The sequence below is a fragment of the Oryx dammah genome, unplaced genomic scaffold, assembly GCF_014754425.2.
Source record: "Oryx dammah isolate SB20612 unplaced genomic scaffold, SCBI_Odam_1.1 HiC_scaffold_1, whole genome shotgun sequence".
Classification (NCBI taxonomy): Eukaryota; Metazoa; Chordata; class Mammalia; order Artiodactyla; family Bovidae; genus Oryx; species Oryx dammah.
In genome coordinates, this window is record NW_024070185.1 from 68353393 (window position 1) to 68374253 (window position 20861).

The following is a 20861-nucleotide window of genomic DNA, read 5'->3' on the forward strand; positions in this document are numbered from 1 at the left end:
TGCTTGAGGGATGCATCTAACATCATATTTAGAGGAAAACTTATAGCCTTAAATGCATATGTTGGAAAAGAAGAAAGGTGAAAAATCAAAATCTGTCTCAAGAAGTTAAGAGAAAAAGGGGCTAGCACATTAAACCTAAAGAAGGCAGGTGGAATGAAATAAAGAAGTTAAGGAAAGCATAGGAAAACAAAATGAAATACAGCATAGGGAATTCCCTGATGGTCCAGTGGTTAGAACTCTGTGCTTTCACTGCTGAGGGCCTGGGTTCAATCCCTGGTCGGGAGAGTAAGGTCCGACAAGCTATGCAGTGCACCCCTCAAAAACTAACTAAATAAATAAAATATAGGAGAGAGGAGCGGTAAAATCAGAATGTACCCATTTCAATCAAATTGATAAATCCCTGGTAAAAAAGACAAAAATAGCGATGACAGAACTGAAAAAGAAGACAATATTCATTACCAATCCTATAGACATTAAGAAAATAACAAGAATACGTTTATACTAGTAAAATTTAAAACTTAGATGAAATAGATTTCTAGAAAAATGTAACTTACTCAACATGTTTGAAGATTTAGCATTCAAACTTCATTCAGGGTATACTAATGTAAGATACTAATAATAGTGGAAACAAGGAGAGGATATATGGAAATTATCTATGCTATCTTAACATTTCTATACATCTAAAACTACTGAAAAGTAAAAAATACATATATTAAAAAATCAATCAACAGGGACTTCTCTGGCAGTTGAGTGGTTAAGACTCCATGCTCCCAATGCGGGAGGCACAAGTTTGATCCCTGGTTGGAAAACTAAGATCCTGAATGCTGCAGGCATGGCCAAATTTTTTTTTTTTAACTCAATCAATCAATGAATATAATTCACTGCATTAAGGGAAAAAAATGGAGAAAAATCGTTACCTCACCAGGTGTAGAAATGGCATTGGATAAGATTCATCCTTCATTTACAATAGATCTCTTAAACTAGGTTTAGAAAGGAGTTCTTTAATCTGACAAATGTTTCTGTGAAAACCTATAGCAAATATCATATGTGAAATATTGAAAGCTTTCCTTAGTGATTGGGAATAGACAAGGATGCCAGCTATCAAAACCTCTTTATAATATCTTATTAGAAGTCGTAGCCAGTACAGTAAGGAAATAGAAAGAAATACAAGGTATAAAGATTGAGGAGGAAGAAACAAAATGATCGTTTATTTATAGATTGTTATTTATAGATTTATAGATTGTTATTTATGTGATTATATAAAGAGGCAATTTAAAAGTTTATAGATTATTTATTAGAATCAATAAACAGATGTAGCAGAGCTGCTGGGTACAAAGTCAGAAAGCAAAAATCACTGTATTTCTATTTGCCAGCAATAAACAAAATGAAATTTTTAGAAAGATGCCATTGACAATATCATTCCTAGTGATAAACCTAACAAATGATGTGTAATACCTCTAAGCAACAAACTAAACCATTATTAGAGAAATTAAAGGATATCTAAATAAATAGAAAGAAATACCATGTCCATAGATTATTGGAAGACTCAGTGTTATAAAGATATGTTATTCCCAGATTGATCTTCAGATTCAGTACAAAGTCAGATATTAACAATTTGACCCTAAAATTTATATGGAACTTCTAAGGGTAGTTTCTGAAATTCATACGGAAATATCTAAGATCAAAGAAGAAAGTAACTGGAATTATTAGCTCAAGGACAGAGGAGCAGTGAAACAAAACAGAGAATCCAGAAACAGATCCACATGTATATGGACACTTGATTTACACTAGAGGTGTGTCTGCAGAGTAATAGGAAAACGGTATTGGTATGGTTGAGGATATCTATTTGAGAAAAAAATTAAACCTAACTAACCCCTATTGTATTCTAAACCCAATAATAAATTCCAGATGGACTAACACATTCAAATATGATAGGCAGAACAATAAAGCTTCTCATATGTATTACATAGAGTGCATTCATGACCTTGAAATAGAGGAAAATTTCTTAAACAATACACAAAAAACACTAACAATATAGGAAATTACTGGACTGCATTAAAAATTAGAATTTGTGTTTATCAGAAGACTAAGTGTGTAAAGACAGCTACAGGGACTTCCCTGGTGGTCCAGTGGCTCTAGGACTCTGCATTCCCAATGCCTGGGGGCCCAGCTTCAGTCCCTGGTCAGGGAACTTGATCCCACAAGCTGCAACTAAGGAGTTCACATGCCACAACTAAGGATCCCACATACTTCAATGAAGATAGAAAGCACAAATAAGACCTTTGGAGCAGCCAGATAAATAAATGTTTAAAAAAAAAAAAGACAAGCTACAGAATGGCGGAGGGTATTTGCTATACAACTAACAAACAGTTCACTTGCAGAATATATAAAAAACTACAGATCAATGAGGTGAGACTTGAATGAGCACTTCGTAAAAGAGGATATCCAAATGGCCAATAAAAATAGGAAAAGTTATTCAGCCACATTAGTCATTTTGAAAGTGCAGATTAAAACCATAATGGGTGATTCTGCATACCTACCAAAATGGCTAAAGTTAAACATGAATAACACCAAATGTTGACCAGAATGTATAGCAACAGGAATGCTCATATACTAAAGTATATTTGGTACATCCACTTTAGTAGATAATGCCAAACCATTATCCAAAGTTCAACATATACATACCTTATATCTGAGCAGTCTTAAGAGTGTACTTAGCAGAAATATGTGCAGTTAAGAGAAATACACCAGAATATTCATAGCAGCTGAATTAGCCAAAAATTGGAATCAACCCAAATGACCACTGACAGTGAAAAGGATAAATAGACTATGACATATTCTTATAGTGGAATTGAATACAACAATGACAGTCAACTGTAGGAACAGAGGAAACATGGATGAATCTTAAAAACATAACGTTGAACAAGAGAAGCCAGACACAAAAATTCATTATTTGATTGTCCCAACTACCAAACATTAAAAAGAAAATTAAAACTAGTGCTTGTGAATACATGCTTAAATGGTAAAACTATAAAGAAGAGCAAGAAAGTGATTCCAATAGAAGTCAAGAGAACAGTTTTCTTTGGGAAGAGGGAGACTCTTAAATTATTAGGAGGGCTCAAGTAGGGAGAATCTGTGGTGCTGACAAGGCTCTATTTATTGTCCTGGCTGGTTATTTGGCCATTTGTGTTTTAATAAAAAGCATTGAGTCTGTGTTTGTTTTGTGTACTTTTCGGTGTGTTTATCATACTTCATGATAGAGTTTTTTTTGTTTGTTTGTTTGTTTGTTTTTTACCAAAGTTATAAGCCTACAAAAATGTAGAGATTTTTGTAGGAATTTTGGAAGCCAGGAAACAAATGAATTAGTATTACTAACTTGGTTGATTCAAGAAAGCTGAAGCCTGGCTTAGTAATGGAGAATGCTGAGTTCAGCACAGAATCCTCAAAAAGCAGAGGAATTGCTAGACTACACCAGTTGCTAGAACTGGGGACTATTGAGAAGGAGGTGGGCCCCTAGCTAAAATAAGTAGAGCAGGTAAAAGATATTTGAAAGGCAGTTAAAGTCCTAGCTGTCTTTTCTCCCAAGACCAGAGGCTAATATCCAAAAAAGTGTAAATCAAAGAATTTCTGGACAGGGATACAGTTGAGGGCACCGATAACTTTGCCAAAAATGGGTAAATTAAGTGATCCCATGCATTCTCAGTGGGCTTCCTCGGAATCTGCCTGCAATGCAGAAGAGCCAGATTCAATCTCTGGGTCAGAAAGATTCCCCTGGAGAGGGAAATGGCTATACCCACTCCAGTATTCTTGCCTGGGATATTCCATGGACAGAGACACCTGGCGGGCTACAGTCCATTGGGTCACCAAGAGTTGGACACAACTGAACAGCTAACACACAGGCACATGTGCATGCACTCTCAGTACTGATACAGAAAATTCCCTAAAAAAAGCCCCACCCGATCACTCTCTGCACAGAAAGCTCCAAGACAGCAGTCAACCACCAACCAGTTCAGAAAGCTTTCCAGTCCGTCATTCTTAATGATGAGCAAACACCAAGGATTATGGGACTTCTGTGTAGAGTCTCTGAGACAACAGCAAAAAATAGCCTAAATGGATGAACTTGAGATTCTAAAGATATAAAATTTAAACATGGAAAAACTATAATATCTCCAGAAGGAGATGAGAAGATAATTGTGTCCATCATACAAAAACATGATCCTCCATTTAGAGATGTACCTGCTGTTCATTCTGTCCTTTGTTCATTGTTTTCAGCCTTATTTGTTATGCAAATAATATCTTTTTTCCTTGTCTGATTTTATCTTCATGATCTGTGGGGATAGAATATGTTGGAAAATAAGAGATGTGAATTCATTTAAAACTCTGAAGACTTCATGCAAGAAGTCTGTAATTTAATATTCTATCATGATACCAAGATGTCTCTTCTGAGCTGATAAAGATAATAGCCTGCTTCTCTCATTGCATTTCACTTTGATTTTTTTTCTCTCTCTCTTCCATGCAAACTTAAATTTCTCTTCCCATATTTCTATTTCCATCTCCTTGTTTCTTGGTGTCTCTTCTCCCTGAAGATCACTACATTTCAAGCTTTCAGAAAGGTATCTGAACAGAATGTGCTACGAGCTTAATACTCGCTGTCTGTCTCATCACAGTCTATTAATTAGACTTTTTAGTTATAGTTGAGTAATTTCAGACAGGCCCTTCATCCTCCCTTTCTGTTTTAATATTTACCTTTTCTCTGGCCCCTGCTGTGTGATCCTGCAGGATTTTCAGAGCTGGGTGGGTGAGGAAGGAGAGGCCACGTTTCTTAGTTTCTGACTTTTGAATGCGGCCACCTGATGCATGCCTGGACATTGACTTCTGGTGTGTGAGCTGTTTCCTAAATCTGGTATGAGAAACGGCCACAAAGTCTTCTGTTAACTTTTTTGATGTTTTATAAAATACCTTACCTGTCATCCTCATTTTTACTGCACAGCTGTCTGTGGTTGGAAATAACTCACCAGTGTGTAAGTGAGGATGATAGAATGAAAGCAGCTCCTGCTCAGTTCAGGAGAGCCAGCTGTGTGCTGTGTTTCCATGTAGAAGACAACTGCTTAAGTCATCCCTTGCCATTTGGCCGACCAAGCCCTGCATCTTAAGGTGGCGCACAGCATTCTCAAGAGAGATTTTTGCTGTAGTAGCAACTGTCTTTGTTTATACGTATTTCCTTCTTCACTGTGTTCTACCTTTCAGAAGCACCAGTAAGTTCCTTCCTTCATAAATCTGCTCACTCTGTCCTTTTTGTGGCCCCTCCATTTTTTTTTTACTTCATCTTTATTTTTTTCTCCTGCTCCTTAAAACTTCCTGGGTTTTTTGTTTGTTTAGACAAACTTTGGCCTTTATTTCTTTGTTTAAAACCATTTCTTTAACTTAGAAAGGCACTTCATCCTGCATTTTTTTAAACCTGTTAACGTATTCTTTTAACTCACATATTGTTTGTATTCTCTAAGGAGGCACTACAGTTCGCAAGGAGATCATCAAGAATAAAATCAGAGCTATTGGGAAGATGGCACGGGTCTTTTCAATTCTCCGGTAAGGAAAAGCCTTGTCATATGGTGTGCAATAAAAATGTTTTGAGAGTGATTTAGAAGTTGATTTCAGATCAGTAGTTTTAGAATTGGAGTGTGGTATCAAAACTGTGGGTCTTTGGGTTGAATGCAGATTGAATCAGCCCTACATGTTAAAGTGACTAGAAATAATTCTGGCAAATATTTATTTGGTGTGAGCTTAGATATAGTGCAGTGAATGTTAGTGATCTAATGTGGATTCTGGAGCTCAGTGGCCTCTGTTCACATCCTGGCCCTATATCTTCTCAGCCATGTGATCTTGTACCTCATTTTCTTGGCCTGTGAAAGATAATAGCAGGATCTGCCTTTTAAGGTTATTTGGAGGATTAAATAGGGTAATATATGGAAAACATTAGATCAGCACCTGACTATTAAGTGGCTCTAATTGAAAAGCAGGGCCTGGCTAATTGCTTAAAGTTGGAATATATACAGAAAACATCACTTTTGGGGGGTCAGGGAAGAGGTAGAAGGAGTACCTATTCTCCATCTTTGTGCATCTTTTCTTGTCTTCTTTCAAGTATGTTTGTAGATGCTGAGTGGTAGACACCCTGCCTGGCATTAACCCGGGGCTTTGATCTTCTTTTGCAGGGAAGAGAGTGAGAGCGTGCTAACTCTCAAGGGCCTGACTCCTACAGGGACGCTCCCTTTGGGTGTCCTTTCAGGAGGGAAGCAGACTATTGAGACAGGTGAGTATGAGCAATGCTTCTTCCATGGAATGTGTGCTCCTGTTACCCAGCAGTCAGTGTCAAATTGGAAATTAAGGCTCCTTTCAATTAATGGCACTGAAGCCATTGAATATCCATCTCTGGAGGGGAGAAAATGGATTGATCTTTCTCACCATATGTAAAAACTAAATCAAAATGAATTATAATTTAAATGTAAAAGATAAATAAACTTCTCAGAAAAAGATATGCAAAGTAAGCATTGAGGAAGATGAGAATTTAAATATGACACAAAAAGCACTAAAATTAAAAGAAAAAAATTAATAAATGAGTTTCATTAAAATTAAGAATGTCTATTCACAGAAATTCATGACTAATAAAGGGAAAAGACAGACTGTAAACTGGGAGATTTTTGTAGTACATATGTCTGACAAAGAACTTACATTCAGAGTCTGTAAAGAACTACAACTCCATAAGAAAAATACAGCTAATTTTTTTAATGGTCAAAAAATTTTAATAGTACTTCACAAAAGTATCAAAATGGCCAAAAAGCATATGAAGATTTGATGCTTAAAATAGTTACTCTTCTGGGAAATGGATATAAAACCATGGTGAGATACTACTACACATCCTCTAGAATGGCTAAAATTTAAAAGTGTGACAATATCAAGTGTTGGTAAGTTTGTACAGAACAAGATATATTGCCAGTGCATTTGTAAATTGGTTCAACCACTTCAGAAAATTGTTGGGCAGTAAATGAAAACATTTGTCTACCCTATAACCAGGCAAAAAAAATAACATTATGAATCTATGCAAAAACATTATGAATACATGCAAAAAAATTCCACTTAATATTTATACAATGGAGTATTACTCAGCAATAAAGGTAACATCATGAATATGTACAAAAAATAACACTATGAATATATGGTTGAATATCATAGATACCATGTTTAACTAAAAACTCTAGATACAAAAGGGCACAGACTGTTTGATTTGTATGATGTTCAGGAGCAGGCAGATGAACACTTCTGGGTGGGACCAAAGTGAGGGTGTGGGGCAGGGGCTGGCAGCTCTGGCCACAACCATGGTGGACACAGCCTCATGATGCCTGCATCGTGAGGAACGTGTTCCTGGGGCTTCGTCAGCTTCCTGAAGCCCTGGTTCATCCCTGAGGGTCCCAACCAGGGAGTTACCATCCCCTTGTTGGTGACCTGGTCACTTAGCTGTTGTCTCTAGTCACGAAGAGATATAAAATCACCTCAATACCCTGACCTTGGCCATTTACTGCCTTAAGTATTCACAGCACATTGGAATGTCTTACTCTACAATGCAGTACTATTTTCCCTGTCACCTTTTTTCACCTTTTGATTAATTGTATACCTACTTAACGTAAACTGTACAAACTCCATAAAATGTTTGTGTACTCTGCTGAGATAGAAAGACACTGATGCTGGGAAAGATTGAGGGCGGGAGGAGAAGGGGATGACAGAGGATGAGATGGTTGGATGGTATCACCGACTCAATGGACATGAGTCTGAGCGAGCTCCAGGAGCTGGTGATGGACGGGGAAGCCTAGAGTGCTCCAGTCCATGGGGTCGCAAAGAGTCAGACACAACTGAGTGACTGAACTGAACTGAGACAGAAAGTGCTGTTTCTGGGGGGGAGTTGGGGGAGAGCCTAAAAATACTAAATAATGAAAGAAAAAAAAAAAGGAAGTGCTGTTCTAGGAAAAAATACTATTAAAACATAATAAAATGAAAAAATAAAAAGTACTGTTTTTCTAAGAAAACTACATAACTGTCTCTGTGAAACCTGTGGATCTGAAGGCTGCTTCTGCCTACTCACTGCATGAGTGTCAGCGAAGGGTTTAAGAACTGTTACAGGACAGTGGGGCTGCCATAGAAGAACATACTTGGAAGATCTGTCCCACCAGAATTAGGCCTAAGTATATTTTCAAGATGAATTTACTTCTGCTCTCTTCTGGAATAAATTATTTTTCTGCTTTAAAAACAACAACAACTGGCAGACTCATAAATAGTAAAAGAAGTCAAAATGGCTCCTCTGGTGGGAGAATGTGGACCCAGACAGGGCACAGGGGACTTTTGGAGTAGGAGTCATGTTCTCTATCACTATTGGGGTGGTAGTTACTTACACAAGGGCACGCATAGATATAAAGATGTATTAAGCAGTGCACTTCATATCTGTGCATAGCATGTGCCTCACTTGTGTGCATTTTATATCTTAATTGGATGGGGAGTGGCAGTTAAAGTTCCTCAGTCAGAGAAGGAGTTTGCCTTTTTGCCTGCAAACCATATCCTGCAAGATATGGTTTCCTCTTCGACCATAATGTCAGTTCTGAAAATCATATGGGCGCTGACTTCCTAAGGAGAGGGCTTGATAGAACCCAGGAGTGAAAAGGTTGATGTTTGTCAGTATAAACAGATCTGGTTAAGCAGGGGGAAGAGATCAGATCACTGAATGACTAATTCTAGCCTTGAAAACTGGAGTTGAAGCATTAACAACTTAGAGTTCACTGCTTTTTTGCCCTTTTTTTTCTACTTCAGTTTTTCTTTTTTCCTCTTCTATAGAAATACCTCTTACAGGAATTCTTTGTGTTTTGTGAATATTCCAAGGCTATTGATTCTTAGGAACAGCCTCATTTCCCCATACTTTTTATAGGATTGGTTTCCTCTTTTCTCTTTCAAATCAAATACTGAAATACTAGTTTATTTATGAGGAAGAATGAATATTTCCTCCTTAGAAGTATATAATTAATTTTCTTAGCTTCTGTAGTTTCATAGGAAGAATATTGTTTCCAATTCAATTTTTCCTCTCAAATGCACAGTTTCTTGTAAGCAAAATACTTTTCCGTCATTATTTCATTGTTAGTCACGTGAGATATTCTGAGAGCAACTCTGACAAGGCATTTTAGAGTTAATAGGAAGTAACACGGGTAAAGAAAAAAAGGAACATCCTGTACATCCTTGCTTGAAACGTTTCGAAAATTTGCTGATCCACAAAGTTTTTTTAATCTGAACCAAATTTTTCTAGATCTTGATTTGAAAAAGTAAATTGGCAAATCTGGGATAAGTAACAGGATTTTATAGATGTGTTGTTTGGAGATTTGTTGTTTATAACCCTTTGTCTACCTTTTGTTCTCAGTCTTAAATATATGCAGTTTCTCTTCATTCCTGACTTGAATATGAATGTTTTAATCAATATAAAATTGTTATTGATACAATCCACTCCAGTATTCTTGCTTGGAGAATCCCAGGGACAGAGGAGTCTGGTGGGCTGCCATGTATGGGGTCCCATAGAGTAAGACATGACTGAAGCGACTTAGCAGCAGCATTGATACTTGAAATTGATAGAAAGCTCAGGAATGTGTCAGAATATAACTAAAGTTGCAGCAAACTTTTTAGAGCTGCTTATTCTATCATTGATTTGCAAGAACTGAGTTAATTTTGTCATTTTTCCATCAGAGTCTCAGTTCCACAGGTTCAGTGACAAACGAGCATTAGCTGAAAAGACCTTATTGTTCATAGAACTTTACTTGGACAGCTTTCAGTGAACAGGGTCCCATCCCATATGACCTTATAGCCTACATTCATTTATACTCCACCTTATTCCAAGGGGGATTTGAGTAAGTTACAGTGTACATCCAACACGGTGAAGGGAAATAAATATGCTGAGAAATTGGAGCACAAAGGAAAACAAACCAGTGAAATCCAGTAATCACACATTTAATTCTAGGCTTCCAAGTAGCCAAAATAAAGAGGAAAGACCATAAGATTAAAAAAAGAAAAACAAAAACAGGTCAGTTATAAACGGCACTCTACTGAAAGTTTTAAAGTTTTGTGCTACAAACAGAACCATCAAGAAGGTGAAAAGACAACCCACAGCATGGGTGAAAACACCGAGTTCACCAAAAAGTTCCTCCGGGTGTTTTCATAACATCTTGCAGAGAAACCCAAAGGAACTTTTTAGCCAACCCCATCTTTACAAAGCATATATCTGATAGGAGACTAGTATCTAGAAACTGTAAAGAACTCTTGTAACTGAATAGCAGTAAGACAAATTACCCAATTAAAAATGGGTAAAAAACTGAATAGACATTTTTCCAAAGAAGGGATACAGCTGACCAAGCAGGCAATTTCTTTGATGATTGAACATACAGTTAATCATGTGACCCAGAAGTTCTGTTCCTAGTTACATACCCAGAGAAACGAAGATATAGCCCCACAAAAACTGGTACACAAATGTTCATAGCAGCATGCTTTGTAATAGCCAATAAGCGGAAACAACACAAATGTCTATCACCTAATGAATAAACAAACAAAATGTGGTATATCCATACAATGAACTATACTATTCAGTCATAAAAAGGAATGATATGCAATCCTCAGCATGAATACACCTTGAAAACCATTTGCTATGTGAAAAAAGCCAATCACTAACACCACATAGTATATGATTCCACTTATGCAGAATGTCTAGAGCAGCCAAATCTGTGGAGACAGAAAGTAGATAAGTGTAAGGTTAGGTGAAGGAATGAGGGCAGGAGATCGGGTTTTTTTCGGGGGGAGAGTGATGAACATGTTCTAACCGTAGATTGTGGTAATGGTTGCACAACTCTAAATATATTAAAATCATTGAACTGTACACTTTAAACAAGTGAATTTTTTGGTATATGAATTATATTTCAGTAAAGAAATCTCATTCAATAAAAAAAAGTATTTCAGTACAGGGGGGAAAAAACAGTTCTTCAGTTTTGTATGACTCTTACTTATAAAGAATATCCCTCATGCAAGCTAATATCTTAATACCCAATGCAAAAAGCAATTCTAGGAGGACCCAAAATAATGCGATATTAGTACACATTTTACCGCAAACATAGATTTTAAAATCTAATTAAACCAACACTCTGTATACAATTTCAGGTAAAGCTTTGTTCTCTCACTTCCTAACAGTTGCTGTTATAGTATGCTGTCTGAAGGCACTGTCCTTTCCTTCTGAGGGTTTGTTCTCTGTGAGGTGATTTGGGAGGATGTGACATTGCTTTAACACTTGCCAACATATGGTTGACAAATGTAAACACTCACTTGATAAGTTGATTCCAAGTTGCCATTTTTCACATTGCATTCAGAAGTTAATTTTTCAGTTCTTCCAGTTTTTCCTCTATGTATGATTGATTATAAAAAGCTTCGGGAACAGCAAACTGTTACTGTTCATTATTCTTCCCTGCCTTCTTTTAAAAAATTAGTTTTGAGGAAGCTGACAGGATTTTCCTAATAAGACCTTTCTTGCTTCAACCTGTAACATTTTCATATACAGTAAGTCCCCTACGTAAGTCTAAGTTTCATTCCAAGAGTGTGTTCATATGTCCAGTTTGTTTGTAAGTCCAACAAAGGTAGCCTAGGTACCCAACTAATTTCACATAATACATAAAAAACAAACACAAAAACAAAGGAAATATTTTTCATCTCACAGTACAGTACCTTGAAAAGTACAGTAAATAGATGGCATATAGGGGCTGGCATAGAGTGAACAGGCAAGAGTTACTGCCTGGAGGAGGTGAGAGATGGTAGATCCGTGAAGATGGATCATCATCAATCAATGGAAGACAAGCTGCAGTTTCACTTTAACTTACGTGACTGAACAGGAGAACACATGTTCTTCAACTTGAAGAACTTGAACCTTCTTCAACTTGAAGGTTTATATGTCGGGGACTTACTGTAGTAGTGCTTTTACTGTCTTAAAAAGCAGGTGCAGGAAAGTTTACCTGTTAGTACTAATTTTTAAATAGCTTCCTTTTCCATCACTGAAGAAGAGGGCCTTCTTAGTAACTGGCCTGCTCTCTCCCATGGAGAATGGAAGCCATGTAAGTTAGACATGTCAGCCTCTGCTGTTTCTCTAATTCCAGATGGTACATGAATTTACATTTGAAATTGAATAGCTTTATGCCTTTCCCAGCTTAGTAATTCACCCCTTGGAAAAGAAATAACCTCTCACTTATATTCCATTTTTTCTTTCCTTCCAAATGCCAGTCTGTTATTCAAAACCTGCTCTTTTAAAAATATATATTTTATTTATTTATTTTAATTGGCGGATAGCTACTGTGGCAAAAACCACTCTTTTATATTAAGTAATCTCAAAGGATAGCTAGACCCTATACAAGTTGCTTGAAATCATTCATAGTTTTGAATAACTTTTTTTAAGAGGATACAGCAGCAGCTCATTTAGTGCCATCTGAGCTATCACAAACTAAAGAATGGTTGTAATATCAGGTGATTTGACTGGACCTGTCATTATTTTGATACATGAATGTCAAGGCATAAATTAGCAGCTGGCTATTTAAAATGAGGAAAGCCGCATTTCATTTCTCCGAGTCAGCTTGACTGTCTTAGCCGTGGATGCCATTAGCTAAAAGGTTCTCATGCCACTTGCAGTGTGAAAAATCTTAGTAACTCTCCCCACCTCATGTTCCCCCAACCCCACCTCTAGTTTAGTTTTTCGCAATAATCCTCTCGCTTCTCTGACTAGTTCACTTTTATTACCGATGGGAATAAGCGCGCAGGTCGGGCCCCGGGATGTCTCTGCTGGCAGCAGTGCTGTTGGTTTACTCACTCTTTTTCTGTCTTCATTTTTGCATGCCACTGCTCCTGCCTCTTACAGCCACAGTAGCAGCGGTAGAGGCCCGGGAAGGTATGGCCATGTTCCTATGATAGATGTGCTCATGTGTCTGTCTATTAGTTCTTGAAAAAGCTGTGTCAATGTTAGACATCTTTTATTGTTGCATCACCAGAACTGTTAACACTGAGACAAGGAAAAGATAACTCTAGCTATGCTCACAAAGTATTTCCTTTGTGTCCTTCATTTGTGTAATATTAACTCAAATGACCCTCTCCACAGCCAAAGTCCTTTCTGGGCTCTCTCAGTTTTAATGCAATGGCTGAAGTTTAAGCAACCAGTCATGGGTTGTTCAGATGGTGCATTCTGATAGCCCTTCCATAGCTATGAGGTATCCATTTAATTATTGGAAATTCAAACCATCAACCTCTTTATCTAACGATTCTGAAACATATCAAAAGTGGAGGCAAGAGCAGATAGGAATGCAGTCTGATTTGTTTCTGAGGTTGCCCTCAGTCAGACAAGCTAAAGTATACAAATTTTAAGTAACAAATTATCTATGAATCAGAGGCTGAAAATCATCACAATTGATAAACTTGTGTTATAAATTTAATTGTTCTGTTACAGAAGGTGGTTCACACTGGGAATGCCTTTCCTTGGTGATACAGAAGTTCAGACAGAAAGAAAATGCCTAGAAACTATTTTTTTAGATGGCTTTTAACTTATGTTCAGCTCCTGGTTTTGCAAGATTAAAAAAAAAAAAAGCTATCCTAAACAAATGGATTAGCTCTTTTGTTACTTTTTTGTGTGGTCAGTGTGATGTTTGTGTTAGAGTAACTAGTCTGCTTAACTTGTTCTCTTATTCTAGTGTTGCCTTCTTTCCTCTCTCTGAGCACGTTTCTGGCCCATAAGAGACTCTTTCAAAGATATTGGGGGCTTTTTGTCAGATCCACTTCTGCTGTGATGAACTGAATTATGAAAATTACTTTCACAGTTTCGGTGGCCCTTTGGGCCTTAAGGAAACATAGCTTCAGACCAGGCTAATTGAAATCAGATATATGTTCATTGTCTTCACCAGACATGTGCTCCACGGTCACCCTTCTATATTTTCCTCTAGGAGGTTGCTATATGCTAAGAAACTTAAAAGATGTCTAATGGAGCTCCTCCCTTTCCTGTTTTCCTGTAGCCATCAGAGGGTTTTCGCTTCAGCACAGGATCCGGAGTTTTGAAGAAGCCCGAGGTCTGGACCGAATTAATGAGCGGATGCCACCCCGCAAAGATAGCCAGTACTTTGATGGGCCGGTGAAACTGGTCCAAGCCAACGCTGCGCACAGGAGTGACAAGGGAAGAAGAGCCAGTCATGACTCAGAGCCCTGCGGTGGCACTGGTGGATCCAAGACTTAACAGTCCATGTTATTTATTTATTATCAGAAAGCTAAACACAAACAACTTAAACAACTTAAACCTGGAGGTGCATTCAGAATACACTCTGCATTTACTCTGTAAGAAACGTGACCCTTTTATAAATTCTTTTAATTTATGTTTAATATATATGTAAAATGCATCTGTTTTGTTTTTTCTTTTTTTTCCCCCCCTCTAATTTTTAGGAACTGATCTGATTGTCTGACACATAGTGAAGTCGTGTGTTATAAAGGGGACTGTCCCCAAATAAAAGGGCCTTGGAAACCTCTTCCCTGGCTTTCGGACTTGAACTAGTCAGCCTTTTCTCTTGTTTTTGGAGGTAGTATTGTTCATTTCAGACTAATCATTTTGCAAACACAAAAGGGTGTTTTTCTTTTTCCTTTTCTACAGGGTACCACTGAAAAATATCTCTTAGATTTCAGTGGCTAAAACTTCTTTTCTTATGGAAAACTTGATTATAGTAGAACTCCTCAGTGAATAAACCAAACCCAGTGATTTTAAGGGCCAAGGGAAATGCTTTCCATAATAACCTACTCTCTTCTGGACTCTCAATTACTCTTAATGTACCCTGGTATGGCAAAATAAAAAATAATGAGGGAAAAAAAAAAAAATAATGAGGGATTTTTTGTAGAATGACTTAAAATTTATTCATCTAACCATGAGCATGATGGGTTTAAACTTCCCTTAGAATTTTGGAGATTTCTTAACTGTTGCCAGATTCTTTTGCTTTTATTTTTGAATCCTAGGTAATTTACCTCATCTGCAAAGGAAGTGACATTTCTAAATATTTTACAAATGCCTCTGTAGAACCTTCGACAGTTATGCCCTTCGGTGTCACATCTCTTCTCCCTGTCTTCCGTCTTGTTTTTCTGTGTCGACATTTTTGAAACCAACTGGGGCCCCTGGAGGAGGGCATGGCAACCCACTCCAGTATCTTGCCTAGAGAACCCCATGGGCAGAGGAGCCTGGTGGGGCTACAGTCCATAGGGTTGCAAAGAGTCAGACATGACTGAAGCGACTTAGCATGCGCACACAGGGTCATGGAAACTGACTAGGTTAAAACGGTCCCCTTGTGAACTGGAAGTCTTTGCTGAAGGGCACTGGGTGAGTGATGATCTCCTGTCTATCAAATACTGGGATGTTCCTCCGTTTTTTAGCACTTATTAGGTTGAACTGTGTATTATTAGTCTCTGTTGCATATTTTAGAATATAAAAACAAGTGTTCAGATATAATGTTTGAATAATCTTCCCTTAGTTTTTCAGGTCACAACCAACTAGTGAAGAAAGTTTCAGGGATCCTTAGGCTCCCATTTTTGGTTTAGCCTGGTTGGGTGCCATGTCATAATAACTCATTGGTCAGCCTTGTAATGAATGTACATGTCTGGGCAACACTGTGCCAAAGTACATGTTTGTAGAATTCCTTAATGTCATTTGGGGTGTAGAAGCCCAGTCTTGAAACATGTATCCCAGACAGCAGTACTTTACGTTTGGAGCTTCAAGGACACCAGAAAACATTTTTCAAAAAATACAACTTCAGGGAATTCTCTGGTTGCCCAGTAGTTACAACTCCTCCACACTTTCACTGCTGAGGGCCTGAGGTTCAGTCCTTGGTCAGGAAACTAAACTCCCACAAGCTACATGGTGTGGCTCAAAAAAGAAACAACAGCAAAAAACAAACAAACATAATTTCATAAGGAGAATGAGGATTTAGCCCATCCATCTCTGTTTTCCTATACCTTGCTAACAGTTCCCAATTTGTTTATGACAGAAATCAAAGTATTTTGGAGATTGGAATCTGATGACATAGATTGCTCTCTTTAACAAACAAGATAGGAAGGATATTGGGAAGAAGAGAAAAGATCTCTTTTGGGATTGTGAGTAAAACTTGTGAAAGGAGGGAGAGTCTCCAGTAGCTGTCTTTACTGATCATCATTTCTTTATAATCAGCGGAATTCATCACCTGGATATACTCATACTCTTCTCTTCCCCAGTCCCAACCGAGAAAGGGCCGCATTTTGGAAATCTCACGTAACGCTGTCAGTTCACAAGTTTGATGGATGGGTGTCCCTGATCCCATTCTCTTGTCCGTCGAGGCTGTTCTTACACATACACGGTCCACAGGTAGAAACCTTGAGCTTCGATTGTAAGGGCTTCAGTCAAGAGGCCAATAGGGAAGTTGTTACTTAATCTTTATAAGCAAAAAATTATATTAGTTTTTTAAAAAAGACGTTACTTAGAAAGGTCTTCATTTTCTTCTCAAAATGAAGTAGTACGATAAAGCAGTTTTCCTTGACAGAGCCAAGTGAAAAGATATATTTTACAGGTACCCTTTGAGCTGTTGAAGTACCAGCCAAAAGTTAAGTGGTCACAATTCAAGAAAATTAGAAGGGGTTTAAAAGAGCAACAGCTCTTATAGAAAGTTGGGTTTGGAAATCCTGTTGAATGCTAGAGGTAAAAGCATTTCTTATGTTCTGTGGAAAGCTGGAGTGTGTACTTCAATGCTTTAGAAAGTTGCGTGATGAATGTAATACAGTGTGTGCATGCTAAGTCACTTCATTTGTGTCTGAGTCTGTACAGCATGGACTGTATGTAGCCCACCAGGCTTCTCCGCCCATGGGATTTCCCAGCTAAGAACACTGGAATGGGTGGCCATTAAAACCAGACCACAATCAGTGTACCTGTATGGGCATTTGCACCTGTGATTCAAGACAGTTTAGAAGATGTGAGCCTTAGGAATATATTGTAAAAACAGTACTTGTTCTTCCCTTTAGACTTCATTGGAGGATTTTAACCTATTTTTTTAATGTTTTAATCTAAACAACAGCTCCCAAGAGGGCTGGTGGCCTGCCCTTGGTTTGTCATAGGACTACCTGCGGCCTGATCGTTTGCCTGGAGTCATCATTTCAAACAAACATTTTAATGCTGTCAGTGCTCTGCAGTGTTGCTGTTTTGAAAACCTCTTCTGTTTTTACTAAATCTTTCCTCTGAATGTTCGCTCTAAAGATACTAGGAATACTTTTCTCTTGTTCTCCTTCACTTTAAAGTTCACAGGGACCTTATTCAACTCTTCTCATGGTGAGAGGCAGCAGGGGCTGGGGGCACTTTCCACATCATTTCTCTTTGTGAACTTTTCTGAAATAACCATTTTTGAAATGACACTTCCTAAATTTCAGTTTTCCCAATTTTGTTTACCTCCATGTCATACAAAATTTCAGGTTGATCAGTTGACAATTCTCATTAATCAAAATTTCAGTACTCATCTAATACAAGTTCAAAACATACATCCTTTTTTAATTTCTGTGTCCTGAATATTTAGAGCAAAAGCAAAACAAATAAACTGTGTGTGTGTGACAGAATGCTAAAACAAAAGCAGCCTGTTTTCTTCAAAACCTTAGGTTATGGGTATAGACATTGCTAATTCACTGGGCTTTTTTGACTAGATATTGACCAGCAAAGCGAAAATGGCTTATCACACCAATGGGCATGATGTGCCTTCTTGCCTAAGACAGAAGCATCAGACTCTCCAGGAATATTGGTGTTTTTCATATCTTTTAATCTATGTTTACATAGCCTTCTCTGTTCCTACAGAACAGATACAGTTCCATGAAACAAGTTTTTCTCAATAGCAAAGATTTGCTTTCTTATCCTGGTAACAGGATAACTGATTTCATGACACTATTCAAAATAGGGCTTCCCTGGTGGCTCAGATGGTAAAGAATCTGCCTGCAATGCAGGATACATGGATTTGATCCCTGGGTCGGGAAGATCCCCTAGAGAAGGGCATGGCAACCCACTCTAGTATTCTCGCCTAGGAAGTCCCATGGACAGAGGAGCCTGGCACGCTTCAGTCCGTGGGGTCGCAAAGAGTCGGATATGGGTGACTAACACACATTCAAAATAGGAAAAGAAATGTTCTTGTTTTGTAAACAGAATATCATTATTTAATATCCTTATGGAGCAAGGGTGGGATTCCTTAGAGTTGGATAACTTGGGGCCTTGGCATTGTCCCTTAGATCCTCTTCTGAGTAATTTTAACACACAAAGTTTGAGGTGGCTGCTCCCTGTAAGAAAAATATTCTAAACCATGCCTACATGAGATACAGCTGGATTCACTGCTCATGGTCATTACTCAAGAGTCTCTAGCCTCAGAGTAAGTAAGGCTGAAATCTGTTCGTCTACTCTCCCTTGTTTTATATAAATATTGTTGCTGATCTCTGGAATTTTCGATTATACCATACCTATACATATAAAACTCAAGCTCTTGAGAATTAAGTTCATCCTGACCACTCTGGGTGACCAGTCAGTTAAAATGGTTTAGAACAATCTTGTTACTGGATTGACTGACTCATAGTTTTTCTCTATATTAATTATCAAGGGTGTGTTTTTTTTCCCCTCTCATTTTTGTATTGAAAATTATTTTCGCACCCATAAAGACTTGTTGAGATATTCTAGAATCTCTAACATTTACCATAGTTGTTATAGTAACTGTGGAACCCAAGTGTTTTCAGAGCATTGTTCAGCTTTCCATATCCTGGCAAAAAAGACCAGAGGGAAGGTGAACCCAGAGCCTGGGTTGTGAGAGTGAGGCTCCAATTTCCTAAATCATTTGTGATTATAAGCATGGATTCCCACCTTGCCTGGCACGCAGGTCTACAGCTTTTCTGAAATCTGCTGTACGAGAGTAAAGGGCAGGCTAGAGGAACCCAACAATAGCTGAAGGAGGGTTTTTATTACCTGGAGGATAGCACCGAAGCATTGGCATGCCACAGTCCCTCTTCAGCTCTGCTGTGATCAAAGGCTCCTAGGAGAGTCATAAGAAAGCAGATGTGTGTAGGAGAAGAAAGTTGTGTAGTCGAATAACAGGGTTATTTCTCTTGAGTCCAGCAGAGAACTGTATTCACAGGAGATCTCTGTGCCATTGACAAGAGTGCGAAAGAGGAAGCCTACATGACTTTGAGACTTGTGACCTGACCCGCCTCTGTCCAGCCAGCCAAACTGAATGGGGTCAGAGTTAGCTGCCTTCATCTATGGGGTCACAAAGGTAAAGCTGATCCTGGAGAGTATATTCCCTCCAGGGAGGCTGTGGCCTCATGCCCCAACAGCCTTGGCAGGACTTGCTAAATAACACCTTTGTCCAAGACAGGGTTATGCATCTTCTCTCGACACCCTCATGAGCAGTCCAAGTGGCTTAAAATCAAGAAGGGAGGACATGGATGTGGACCACCCCTCTGAGCAGCCCTAAGGGAGGGCCATGCACACTGCCTTTTTGTAAGTCTTTGCCCTGATTCCCTTCACTCCTTTAACATAGCTGTCTTCAAATAACTCTTTTTTTTCTGCATGTTAAAGTGAAGTGCATGTAATAAGGAGGTGGTGTACTGCAGATTTTGATTTGTGGCAACAAAGATATGATTTTTGTCTGTCAGAGAAACTTTTTGGAGACACCATCACGAATGCCTCACTCTTCCTTTCTCAGTGCACTGTGACCCAAAGCTGTGTTCCCTAGTAGAGATTTCAGCTGGCGTTTTTCCGAGAAAGGATCTGGGCTTTGCTTCCTAAATGACACAGTTAGACATATGAGATTAGCTGGTGGTGTAATTTTTTTGAGCCTTTTCTGAATGATGGATTATTTGCTTGTGCTTAGAGATTACTGGCTTTTTCTTGCTTTCTGTTATGTTAAAGCAAATGGTGGACATGTTATTTATTAGTAGAAATCATTTAATAAAATAAGTTTTTTGTGAACAAAAAATTAATTTGTTAGAACTTTGTTACCATATGTTGGAAGTCATCTTGGGAAAAAAAGCAGAAAACATTCTTCAGATTAAATCATAACGTTATTGGGTCCCTGTGTCTTTATTTCCTTTGTTTCCTGGTGGAGGCACTTGTATTTGGCTCTTGTTTAGTTGCTGATTCATACCTGACTCTTTTGCGACCCCATGATCTGTAGCCCTCTAGGCTCCTCTGTTCCTGGGATTCTCCAGGCAAGAATACTGGAGTCGGTTGTCATTTCCTTCTCCAGCACTCTTACCCATTCAGTAATTCCAGAAGTCAAGGGAAAGCCTGCTGCTTGATGTCTGGTCTGGTCTCTGGTAATGCTAATTCTGCTAATTCCCCTAAAGGAATCCCAGCACGATAAGAGGAACCTCTTTCCTTTACCTCCCCAGCTCTCTAGTTTTCAACCTGCTTTGCTGGCTGCAGTGTTGATTTTATTTCCCACTCAGAACCCACTTCCTTGTCCTGGCCTCCTTCCTGGCACTCGGCCTCTGCCAGCTCACTCTCAAGTCCCAGCTCCTTCTATGGCGTCTCCGGCAGAGGCCGCTACTTGAAGAAAGAAAGACGTCCCAGAAAACACACAGTCTTTACAAAAGATAAAAATAGTTTCTATTAGAGCAGTTTGATAACTCTGCATTTGATCCTAATAATAGACACAGATGAATTCCATCTTGGGAGAAGTCAAAGAAGCCAAAGAGGAGTCGAGTGTTGGGCCCCGAAGAAAGGAAGCGTCAGGCCAGCTTCTAATTCCTCT

General features: G+C 38.4%; 1 protein-coding gene across 8 annotated transcripts in view; it reads left to right on the forward strand.

Moving 5' to 3' along the window:
- PPP3CC (protein phosphatase 3 catalytic subunit gamma) overlaps positions 1 to 17597 on the forward strand; it is an 85439-nt gene extending 67842 nt beyond the window's left edge. For 3 of the 8 annotated variants that reach the window (XM_040242847.1, XM_040242859.1, XM_040242840.1), the window contains 3 exons: positions 5505 to 5586; positions 6210 to 6307; positions 14103 to 17597. In XM_040242847.1, the coding sequence (XP_040098781.1) occupies positions 5505 to 5586; positions 6210 to 6307; positions 14103 to 14320 (398 nt within the window). In that variant the 3' untranslated portion in view covers positions 14321 to 17597. Of the gene's footprint in view, positions 1 to 4586; positions 4614 to 5504; positions 5587 to 6209; positions 6308 to 12961; positions 12992 to 14102 lie in introns of all 8 variants that reach the window. The other 5 variants (XM_040242812.1, XM_040242806.1, XM_040242830.1 and 2 more) reach the window with 3 other exon arrangements.
- The last annotated feature ends 3264 nt before the right edge of the window (positions 17598 to 20861 follow it).